Here is a 12,597-nt window from a genome sequence, read left to right on the forward strand (position 1 = left end):
CTCCATGCCTCTTGTTCTTAGTGTTTGGGATAGTTAAAAGGCCAGAAGACCTGAGGGACCTACTGGGTACATAACTCTAAAGCATGTCCGACATGTATTGGGGTGTACAACCGTGGATTGATTTAAAAAACAATATAAATATAAAAATGTATTATCAAACTCGCAGGCAGCCAGTGGAGAGACCTTAAAACCTGTGTAATGTGTGCTCTCAGTCTGGTCTTGGTCAGTACCCACGCTGCAGCATTCTGTATGTTTTGCAGTTGACCAATGGGTTTCTTGGGTAGACCAGACAGGAGAGCACTACAGTAGTCAAGGCTGCTTGTAATAAAAACACGGATGAGTCTCTCTGTATCAGCCAGAGAGAGAAATGGCTGCACCTTGGAGATGTTCCTCAGGTGGTAAAAAGCTATTTTGGTCACATTCTCAATGTGTGATTCAAAATGTTTTACCTGGTGTTTTCTCTTTATTGCCTGTGAATGACAATGTGCGGCCAGATTCTCTCTCTGTGCTTTGGCTCAAACAATAAGTACCTCGGTCTTGTCTTGATTTAGCTGGAGGAAGTTGTGTGCCATCCAAGTATTTAAATCACTAATACAGTCTAATAATTTATCCATGGAGCTAAAATCCTCTGGGGACACAGAAATGTAAAGTTGTGTATGGTCTGAGTAGCAGTGAAATCAACGCTGTTCTTTCTGATAACGCTGCCAAGGGGTAACAATATAGAAACTGAACAGTAACGGGACCCAAAATCGAACCTTGTGGAATGTCACATGTGATATGTATTTTCTATGAGTTATGTTCACCAAGGGTGACGACAACTCTTGACGGGTTAAATAGGTCCTAAACCAATTTAGATCTGGACCAGAGAGGCACACCCACCTCTCCAGTCTGTCCAGAAGGGCATCATGGTCAACAGTGTCGAATGTAGCACTTAAATCCAAGAGTACAAGGACAGAGAGCTGTTTAGCATCTGTGTTGGCTCTAAGATAATTTACTACTTTACAGCACCCTCAGCACCCCTACATCCCGCGGCTATAAGCCAATCTACAAAATGTATTTGAATGAAATATATTAAACTGATTATGATTAGATTTAACCTAATTTCAGGACCTCTATACCAGGCGGTGTCAGAGCAAAGCCCACAAAATTGTCAAAGACTCCAGTCATAAGACTGCTGAACAATTAATCAAATAGCCACCTGGACTATTTACATTGACACCTTTGTTTTTACTATGCTGCTACTCGCTAATTATTATCTCTGCATAGTCACTTCACCCCTACCTACATGTACAAATGACCTCGACTAACCTGTACCCCTGCACATTGACTCAGTACCGGTACCCCCTGTATATAGCCTCGCTACTAATCTGTACCCCTGCACATTGACTCAGTACCGGTACCCCCTGTATATAGCCTCGTTATTGTTATGTAATCTTATTGTGTTACTTTTCATTTTATTTTTTACTTTAGTTTATCTAGCAAATATTTTCTTAACTCTATTTCTTGAACTGCATTGTTGGTTAAGGGCTTGTAAGTAAGCATTTCACGGTATTCGGTGCATGTGACAAATAAAATTGGATTTGATTTGCTGATTGGTTAGTCAACATGCAATAATACCTGTATACTGTCAATCACTGAGACATGCATTTCTAGCTTCATTAAAAACTGTTAACCTGATGGATTTTGGATGTCCTTGTTCTTATTTGTTGGAGGCTCTATACATGAGGCTAACTGTTACGTAACTAGGAGTGGTGGGTGTAACTTTACCACATTATCCTTTAGGCAAACTCACACAACCAGTCTCGTTTGCATGAATTATATCTCTCAACTTTAAACAATGCGAAATTTGAATACAAAATAATTTGTTTAGCTTTTTCCTATGATGTGGCTGCATGAAATTGCAAATAATGTGAATTCAGCGATTACATTTGTTAACTTCATCTTTGTGGCTCCCTGATGAAACAGTAACATCCATTACTGTAGTTAGGCTTAGAACATCTGAACTCTCTATTGCTGTTTTTCAACTGTAACACCAGTGTTACACTAGTGCAGGGTTCTCCAATTAGCGCCCCGAGAGTGGTTTTAGTTTTCTGAGCAAAAAAAAATATTTAAATTGTTCACAGTGTAGCCATTGTTATATAAATGCAGCTGAAAAGCCCCAGCAGCCGTGCCTTGGCCCCAGGGCCGGTGCTAGCCTTTTGGGGGCCCTAAGCGAGAATTGGTCGGCATGGCTAATTGAATGATTGTCAGTGACTGACATAACAATAAAAAAATTGCTCAACCAAATTTCGAACTTGCACCTTGTGTATTCTACTATTCTAACTCTCAACAGTAAATTGAGACCCTGAGTTCCACAAAAAAATGTATTAAGTGTTCTGCAGTTCTACACATTTTGCCATAGGGTGGAGATACATTTTTTAACACCTTTCATGGAATTCTATTCATTGTGGCAAGGGGCAGAGATTTGTTTCTCTCTTCAGTTTTGTAGCTACTTTCCTGCAATTCTATGACTTATGCCATGTTAATGATATTTCAGTGAGAGTGACTAACAAAATCAATTTGAGGTCAGGGCCCCTGGGCACGTGCCCTGCATGACCGGTTGGTATTCGGCCATGATAACTAATTTAACAATCTAAAAAATGCTGGCTGACCTGGCTAATTGAGTAACTGTCAGTGATTGACATAACAAGAGAATAATTGCTGATTCACAACCAAATTTCTAACTTGCACCTTGTGTATTCTACTATTCTAACCCTCAACAATAAATTGAAATCCCGACTGGGTTCGGGCCCCCTAGTGGCCTGGGCCCCCAAGCAACCGCTTTTGTCACTTATTCCTGAAGCCGGCCCTGCTCAGCCCCAAGTTAGCTGAACCTGCTGTTCGCAGGAGCTATGGTCAAGTGAGATATAGGTTCCGGCCTGCATAGAAGGAAACAGAACACGGTTAAATTATCAGTGGAAATGCCCCATATATGGCTTTGCGCAGTGTGTTGAATAGATGCCACGATCCGGACATGAGTGAGTGCTCGGCTCGTTCTCGACACTGTGCGCGTTGAAATCTACGCCCACGGTGACGTTAGCACCGCCTACCGGGCGAAATGCCCTGAAAGAGTACATCCCAAATGTACGGCGCAGTACAGTCACGTGACGAATAACATGCTCAGTTGACAATCACATATGAAGACGTGAGAGACTGCGAGAATTTCTCTGCAGCAACAAATAGACTCCGAAATATAAACCTGTATTTCGCAAATAGGTGGTAAGAAAGACTCCCAATTATCGTATATGTTTTGTTTTGCAATTAGGAGGGGATATCCAAATGCATGCATTAGTCTAGAAGGAACACTTGATTCGGTCTGAAGGAACACTTGATTCAACGCAGACGTGTGTGAATGGATATTATGCTGTCGTGAAACAAGTTGGCGAATTTATAATGAAACTAGCTGTGGGTTGTAGGCTACATAGGGGACTGGCATATTGACCATCTTTTAGGATGGTATTTTCAGTTATTGATTTATTCCATTCGTCGAAAGCTTACCCTGTCGTGGTTGCAGAATTCATGCTTTGTTGCCATGTCTGACAGTCCATCGTATTGGCCCATCTGCTTTGAAGTAGATAACATGAATGTATACATTTGAATAAAGGCTTGCTACAATATAAATATGCCCGGTCGACAATAATACTTCTGGCATCTTTGGAAAGCTCAAATTCTCGCCTTTCAAGGAAAACACTGTCATGTCCCTTGACGGTTATGATTGGGAGAAAATATAGAGATTGACACTGTTTTTAACCTGTAACTAAGGCTTTATAGCCTATAGTAGGTGGGTTGGACAAGGCTATCAGAATGTGCACATGAAGGACGGTAGAGGTAGCCTAAATATTCATTATTTCATATTTTTTTAAATTCACTGACTATGTGACTAAGATGGCTGGGATTTAAAACTAAACTAAAATTGTTTTAGTCGAATGAATACTAGAACTAACGAAGGATGAAATAACACAAATGTAACAGCCTAAAATGTATTTTAAAACTTAATCTTAAATAGCTGCCAAAATGAATACTGCAGTGTAACAGTATATTCTATTGACCCCATGCTCAGTTGCAATGTACCATTATTGCCAAAAGGCTACATTGACATCTGGAATAGTTTTTATGTCATAGTTTTTAGGTTAGCCTACAGTTACTCAATGTTTCAAGTGTCAATGTTGTCACACCAGACGTGAAACTCCTTTACTATCTAAAATGTCTACATGTAGAAAGTTACGGAGATGCCAACATCTGGCCCAGTACTTTAGTTAGAGATGCTTCTTTCAGTTCTTTGACCAGCAGAGTATGCCATTGTTTCAGCAACACCTTGAGAAATGCCTTAGTGCATGAGTCAGAGGTGTTACATTTCCGAACATATGTTTGGTGCGTGTTTTAGAGCGTGGGGGAAGAGTGTAGTCCGATAGAACCACATTTTGTCATTGCACAGAAATCAGACCTGCATGGTTACCAATAGTATTTGTGTGTTTGATCGTTTATTGAGCTTACCTGGCAAAATGGAATAGCCCCAGAAGTGCAAACCCACCACACTAAAAGTATTTGATAGGAAGGACATACTATTTTAACCCACGTCTGCACAATATATCCTCTCCCAAATTAATTTTAAGCTGTATATAATACAATCTTAATTACTGTGTGCGTGTAGCAGGAGGTCGAGAAGTGGCATCATGGACGTGTCCAGCCACAGCCTGTTCCTCCTGCAGCAGCTCAACGTCCAGAGGGAGTTCGGCTTCCTGTGTGACTGTACTGTCGCCATTGGCAACGTGTACTTCAAGGCCCACCGGGCCGTCCTGGCTGCCTTCTCCAACTACTTCAAGATGATCTTCATTCATCAGTCAAGGTTTGCTAGCTTTTATCAACAGTACTAGTCAATATCACACTCATGTTGTTGTTAAATACCTATGTTGAGGCCTTCAAGTAAGTACTTAGCATTGTACAGTAGCGTGGGCTAGTGTCCACATACGATGTAGGCTAGCATAATAGTGGTCGTCAGGGGTTATTTCAGTGGTATTGGAGATTCAAAGGAAGGTTGTGTGTTGACTCATATTTCACTGACTGTTAAGCTAATATTATATTTGAGGATGGTAATATACAAAATGTATATGATATGTGTGTTTTCCCTGGAAAGCTGTCACAAATAAGATATTTTGAGCTAGTTTTATACATCTTACTCTACAAAATCCAAGAGATACTTTGATATAAGAGACAGGTCATTTTATGGAATCTGTCTTTGCAGACTAAAAGCTAATGGTCAGCAATAATACTTTCCCACTGTCTACTACCATCTCCACAGCGAGTGCATTAAAATCCAGCCCACGGACATCCAGCCGGATGTGTTCAGCTACCTGCTCCACATCATGTACACTGGCATGGGTCCCAAGCAGCCAGTGGACCAGGGCCGCCTACAGGAGGGCATCAAGTTTCTCCATGCCTACCAGCTGTGCCGTAACCCCGACGAGGGTTCCCCCGATGTTGGCGACCTGGTCCGTATGTCCAACCTGTACGGTATTCAGATTTCATCCCAGTTGGCCAACAAAGAGGGTACTGAGGGCCCTAAAGGTAGTGCAGGGGCCCGAGGAGGAGACGGGCGTTCGTCCACCCAGGCGGGCCGCTCCCACGCCGCACATTTCTCGATGACCGTGGGGATGGAGGGCATCCCCTCCTCGGACCGTCAGCCCTTCTCTGGTCTCCTCCGTGGCGTCTCCTCAGTGGCTTCCGGCGACGACTCAGACATCTCGACACGCATCAAGCAGGAGAGGGTGGAGGAAGGGGAGGGAAAGGAGGGCCACCAGGTGCTGGGAAGGGTAGGGTCCCCAACATCTCCCTCAGCCCAGGGTGGCAGCCCCTGCCAGGGCCTCCTGTTCAAGGATGGCCCTCTGGTGCTGCTGTGCCCCCGCTGTGGCGAGCGCTGCTCCTCCCCCGAGCGGCTCCGCAAGCACCTGTTCAGCCATGCCGCCTGTTCCCTGGATCCCAGTGGACTAATGGAGGACCTCTCCCAGGGCGGGGTAGGGGACCCGGAGGGCCCTGAGGACAAGCAGCAACGTGGGGCCCCCCAGGATCAGCTAGATGCAGGCTGCTTGGAGGAGGCCCTGCGGCAGAGCCAGGCCCTAGCTAATGAGCTAGCTGCTGAGCTAAGTTGGAGCAGGGGCGGTATAGCCATTGGCACTAGTCCACCGCCCACCACCACCTCCAGTACCAGTCACGCACGAAAGCGCAAGATCGCTTGTGCTGTGTGCAGCTTGCGCTTCGCCCAGAAGAGCCAGCTGCAGGAGCACATGTATACTCACACGGGCAAGCCGTCACGCTACCACCGCTACAGCCGCCTCTGCAGCCAGCTCATCCACGCCTCCGGACACTTCTGCGAGGGGCCACCGGAGGGCGGCGTTGGGGTGGCAGCAAGCACCACAGTAATGTTGACGGAGGAGTCCAACAGGGAAGCTCAGGACAATGGCAGCTCCTGCTATTCGCTAGACTCTGAGATCTCACAAGAGAGCGTGGATGCCGTCACTGTGGAATGAAAGTGATAAAAAAAACTGAGTGCCAAATATTTTTTCTTATTCTTAATTCCCGATAGTACCTCCTGTTTCAGTTTGTTTTCTTTGGTTTGATTCCTACTGAACATGACCTTGTTTCAGTTATAGGGATTCCTTACCTTTTGTCATTATCCTTCCACTTATCCGCTTATATCCTGTCTTTTGTCAATACTGTCATCTTTCTGTTGGTTAGATGAAACCCTGTGATGTGATTCCAGTGTAAACCGTATCTAATTTTATTCAGTGAATGTCTGAATAGAATAGAACATTGTTTTTACATGATACTTGTGTTCTCTCTCTGTTGTCATATGTTACCAGCTGATATTGATTGGAATTGAGCAAATACTATGTATCTGCAGTTATTTCTGAGAATTTGCACATTCCGAAATAAGTAGTTGAAACAGGTATAGTACCAGTCAAAAGTTTGGATACACCTACTCATTCCAAGTTTTTTTTCTTCTACATTGTAGAATAATAGTGAAGACAACAAAATGATGACGGCTTTCCATTCTCTCAACCAGCTTCATGAGGTAGTCACCTGGAATGCATTTCAATTAACAGGTGTGCTTTGTTAAAAGGTCATTTGTGGAATTTCTTAATTAGTTTGAGCCAATCAGTTGTGTTCTGACAAAGTAGGGGTGGTATACAAAAGATAGCCCTATTTGGTAAAAGACCAAGTCCATATTATGGCAAGAACAGCTGTTATAAGCAAAGAGAAACGACAGTCCATCACTACTTTAAGACATGAAGGTTAGTCAATTCGGAAAATGTACAGAGCTTTGAAAGTTTCTTCATGTGCAGTCGCAAAAACTATTGAGCTATAATGAAACTGGCTTTCATGAGGACCACCACAGGAAAGGAAGACCCAGAGTTACCTCTGCTGCAGAGGATAAGTTCATTAGAGTTACCAGCCTCAACCTAATTGAGATGGTTTGGAATGAGTTGGACCACAGAGAGAAGGAAAAGCAGGCAACAAGTGCTCAGCATATGTGGGAACTCCTTCAAGACTTGGAAAAACATTCCTCAAGGAGCTGGTTGAGAGAATGTCAAGAGTGTTCAGAGCTGTCATCAAGGCAATGGGTGTCTACTTTGAAGTGTTTAACAGTTTTTTTGGTTACTACATGATTCCATATGTGTTATTTCATAGTTTTGATGTCTTCACTATTATTCTACAATGTGTTATTTCATTCTACAATGTGTTATTTAATAGTAAAATTAAGGAAATACCCTTGAATGAGTAGGTGTCTCAACTTTTGACTGTTACTGTATGTAATGTTGTTATGGATGTTTGTCAGGGTTACAGGATTTTGCAAGGGACAACTTCTTAAGACCACAATGTTGCAGTACACAATTAAAGTATGGAACATCATTATACATATTGGATTTATTTAATTTTATATTTCTTCCCAAAATTGTGAGCAGTGCCTTGCTGTTTATTTTTTAAATTCAGTACCTCCTAACAAACTAGCTAAACAAACTAGAGAATTAGCTTGAATTCAAATGATTCAGGAAGAGTGTACTACCTACTTAAGTGGACAAATATGCAAAAGTAGACTGTCACAAGTGTCATCCCAAGACCTTTTCAAGCTGGAAAACCTGGATCTGTATGTTTCAAGTGTCACAAGAGAGGTGATCTAGAATCAGGTGTTTCCTGTCTTATTCATTCTTGATCGAAAAGGCAAAACTGATTCTAAATCAGTTGGGGGGGAGACCTCAATATACTTTAAAATGACAAAAACTAAACTGTATAAATGATAATGGACCTACATTCACACAGTTTCTAGACTGTCCAGCTCGCTAATAATCACTGAAATGAAAGGTAGACAGTGAGGGAGCATTTACAATTTCCTAAATGATGGATAGATGGCTATTCTTTGCTAATTTTGCCAGCAAGGAAATATATCACATTTTCAATGTGGCCCTCCGTACCTCGTTAAAGACCGAATGCGGCAAGGACCTTTAGCAAGGGGACATTTGCAGAGTGGCTAAGTATAGAGTACACTTGTTGAATGTCCTTTCTCCTTGACTAGGAATATTTTCAACACTAAGAGGAAGGACTTATTTTAGCTCATAACAGGCTAACATGACTAGAAGTGACTAAAAGAGATGTTCTGAAATTCGTTAGTGCTCTACAGCTTTATGATAGTGAGATTATTTATAGTTTCACCTTTGATGGATATGTGCCAATGGCCATCAGAATGTGTAGAAGAATGCATCTGTTAATGACAAACCAGGAGTCTGCATGTACTGTGATAGGTTTATACTGTCTCGAAATTGACGATCAGATTTGCCATTTTGGGTGTTTCCATTTTTGTACTGTTGTGTGTGACTTCTGGTCTGTTTGAATTCGCTACTCTTCTATGGTGTTTCCACTTTGTCATACACTTTAAACATGAATGTGGTTTAATGTTTTGTAAATCTGTGTCACCTTTCCATAAATGAGAAATGTTTTGTAAATAAATGTTAAGAGATTGTCCAATGTAACTCTTCTCATTGATAAAAATCATTGGTTTCCACAAACCTGAGTCTGTTTGTGCTACACAATGCCAACTCCTTTGCCAACTCCCTCCTTGACATGCCAAACTTAGACAAGGACTGCAATGGAGTAGGCAAGAGCACAAACAGATCTGGGACCAGGCTTTATGTTCCCTGTTCTTGTAGTAACATTCTGTTACCACCAGAGGCCACTTAAGAGCTGACGGACTCATCCCCAAAAGGTACCATCGCTCCTCTCTACCCCGTGCTTGATGGACTGAGTCCCAATTCTCCACCCTTTTCCAGAAGTGTGCACTTGAAAAATATCTGACATGGATTTAACAAAGATGGAAACTCCCTCCAGCATATGCTTACGCCAATCCTATGCTTATAAATCCATAATGGGGAGTGTGCCTGTACACACTTCTGAATACGCGTGGAGAATTGGTAAGCAAACATGGTCCATTAGTAGCGCAGGGTAATGGAACGACTACACAGAATGTTTTATGCATCCCTCTACGGGGCTCAACAACAAAATATGAAAACTGACAGATGGCTTCTGACTCTTAAGACAGCACACCTCTCAAGCAGTGGGTTCGATACATTCCAATTCATTCTTGGACAGCTAGTGCTGGAACCCATCAAACTGTCCTGTGTTGTATTGATGATATATGTTGTTACATAAAGTAAGAGGCTGAGGCTGTAAGGACAATAATTCTCCCTCCCAAACAAATGGAAAACTATTATTGCACCTAATTTAAGAGAAAAACTGATAAACTCGGAAACAGCTGTAGTGGTAAAAACTGGCAGTTGCTTGATGATTTATTATAATTTAACTAGGCAAGTCAGTTAAGAACAAAGTCTTATTTACAATGACGGTCTACCAAATGGCCTCCTGCGGGGATGGGCGCTGGGATTAAAAAATAAAATACAAATATAGGACAAAACACACATCACGACAAGAGAGACGACACTACATAAAGAGAGACCAAAGACAACAACATAGCAAGGCAGCAACACCTGACAACACAGCATGGTAGCAACACAACATGACAACAACATGGTAGCAACACAACATAGCAGCAGCACAAAACACGGTACAAACATTATTGAGCAAAGACAACGGCACAAAGGGCAAGAAGGTAGAGACGACAATACATCACGCGAATCAGCCACAACTGTCAGTAGGAGTGTAGATGAGTCTTTGAATGAAGAGATGAAGATAAAACTGTCCAGTTTAGGTAGGTTATAATTAAATGTAAGATAGTTCTATTGCTATAGAAACCAAACACTGCAGCATTCACTGGGGAAGATCATTTTCACGTTAATGAAAAACATTGGTAGACCAGGAGTGAGATTTTGCTTGTCTGTTCGATAATTTAATGAAAAATATTGTTATATTGATAAATACATACAGTGGGGCAAGAAAGTATTTAGTCAGCCACCAATTGTGCAAGTTCTCCCACTTAAAAAGATGAGAGAGGCCTGTAATTTTCATCATAGGTACACTTCAACTATGACAGACAAAATGAGAAAACAAAATCCAGAAAATCATATTGTAGGATTTTTAATGAATTTATTTTCAAATGATGGTGGAAAATAAGTATTTGGTCAATAACAAAAGTTTATCTCAATACTTTGTTATATACCCTTTGTTGGCAATGACAGAGGTCAAACATTTTCTGTAAGTCTTCACAAGGTTTTCACACACTGTTGCTGGTATTTTGGCCCATTGTTTTGAGGAAGTTGCTGGGCAACACGGACTTTCAACTCCCTCCAAAGATTTTCTATGGGGTTGAGATCTGGAGACTGGCTAGGCCACTCCAGGACCTTGAAATGCTTCTTATGAAGCCACTCCTTCGTTGCCCGGGCAGTGTGTTTGGGATCATTGTCATGCCACGTTTCATCTTCAATGCCCTTGCTGATGGAAGGTGGTTTTCACTCAAAATCTCACGATACGTGGCCCCATTCATTCTTTCCTTTACACGGATCAGTCGTCCTGGTCCCTTTGCAGAAAAACAGCCCCAAAGCATGATGTTTCCACCCCCATGCTTCACAGTAGGTATGGTGTTCTTTGGATGCAAATCACCATTCTTTGTCCTCCAAACCCGACAAGTTGAGTTTTTACCAAAAAGTTATATTTTGGTTTCCTCTGACCATATGACATTCTCCCAATCTTCTGGATCATCCATATAATCTCTAGCAAACTTCAGACGGGCCTGGACATGTACTGGCTTAAGCAGAGGGACACGTCTGGCACTGCAGGATTTGAGGCCCTGGCGGCGTAGTGTGTTACTGATGGTAGGCTTTGTTACTTTGGTCCCAGCTCTCTGCAGGTCATTCACTAGGTCCCCCCGTGTGGTTCTGAGATCTTTGCTCACAATTCTTGTGATCATTTTGACCCCACGGGGTGAGATCTTGCGTGGAGCCCCAGATCGAGGGAGATTATCAGTGGTCTTGTATGTCTTCCATTTCCTAATAATTGCTCCCACAGTTGATTTCTTCAAACCAAGCTGCTAACCTATTGCAGATTCAGTCTTCCCAGCCTGGTGCAGGTCTACAATTTTGTTTCTGGTGTCCTTTGACAGCTCTTTGGTCTTGGCCATAGTGGAGTTTGGAGTGTGACTGTTTGAGGTTGTGGACAGGTGTCTTTTATACTGATAACAAGTTCAAACAGGTGCCATTAATACAGGTAACGAGTGGAGAACAGAGGAGCCTCTTAAAGAAGAAGTTACAGGTCTGTGAGAGCCAGAAATCTTGCTTGTTTGTAGGTGACCAAATACTTATTTTCCACCATAATTTGCAAATAAATTCATAAAAAATCCTACAATGTGATTATCTGGATTTTTTTCTCTCATTTTGTCTGTCATAGGTTGAAGTGTACCTATGATGAAACGTACAGGCCTCTCTCATCTTTTTAAGTGGGAGAACTTGCACAATTGGTGGCTGACTAAATAACTTTTTGCCCCACTGTATTTACCAGCGCTTTATATACATGTAATAATACTGAAGCTGTTTTTATTGAACACACACAACAATGGTGTGTAGATACTTTGTAGAAAAGACGTATGCAATTCTTATATAAACATAAAGGAGCAGACATACAAAAACACCCAGAGTTTTAGGTACAAAATAAACAATACAAAATCAGACATACAGAACAAGGACAGGTAAATAGAAAGAAGGCAGATGTCATCGCCCATATCCATCCGCCATCAACCCCCCTCCCCCAAATCCTTTCTAAGTGTAGAGTGTTTGCCAAATCGCTGAGACATAAGTTCCTTCCGTTTCAAAAACAAGGTTCATTTTTTTGCTGAAATGAGACTGTAAGAGATTAGTTGTTTTAGGGGTTAATCTGTTTCACGTTTCTGACACTTACAGGATGATCAGAAGTGGGTCTGGGTAAATTGAAGTCTTCAGAAGATCCTAAAAATTCCACACCAATAACCATACAAGTTAGAGCATAAGGCAAAGCAGTGGAGTAGTGTACCCTGCACAGCATGACATTTATCATATGTAAACAGACATTATGTTAACAGTTTTA

General features: G+C 42.0%; 1 protein-coding gene across 1 annotated transcript; it reads left to right on the forward strand.

Annotated features, from left to right (window-relative positions):
- The first annotated feature begins 4,702 nt into the window (after window positions 1-4,702).
- Window positions 4,703-9,051, forward strand: LOC115140516 (zinc finger and BTB domain-containing protein 25). The gene is made up of 2 exons (XM_029678848.2): window positions 4,703-4,885; window positions 5,339-9,051. Exons 1-2 carry the CDS (start codon window positions 4,713-4,715, stop codon window positions 6,561-6,563), a joined length of 1,398 nt encoding a protein of 465 aa, XP_029534708.1. The 5' UTR covers window positions 4,703-4,712; the 3' UTR covers window positions 6,564-9,051.
- The last annotated feature ends 3,546 nt before the right edge of the window (window positions 9,052-12,597 follow it).

Source organism: Oncorhynchus nerka, linkage group LG13 (genome assembly GCF_034236695.1).
Source record: "Oncorhynchus nerka isolate Pitt River linkage group LG13, Oner_Uvic_2.0, whole genome shotgun sequence".
Lineage (NCBI taxonomy): Eukaryota > Metazoa > Chordata > Actinopteri > Salmoniformes > Salmonidae > Oncorhynchus > Oncorhynchus nerka.

Coding starts and splice junctions, on each gene's coding strand:
- LOC115140516 (XM_029678848.2), top strand. CDS start 4,713: ATGGACGTGTCCAGCCACAGCCTGTTCCTCCTGCAGCAGCTCAACGTC. Junction 4,886..5,338: donor ATCTTCATTCATCAGTCAAG/GTTTGCTAGCTT, acceptor CCATCTCCACAG/CGAGTGCATTAAAATCCAGC.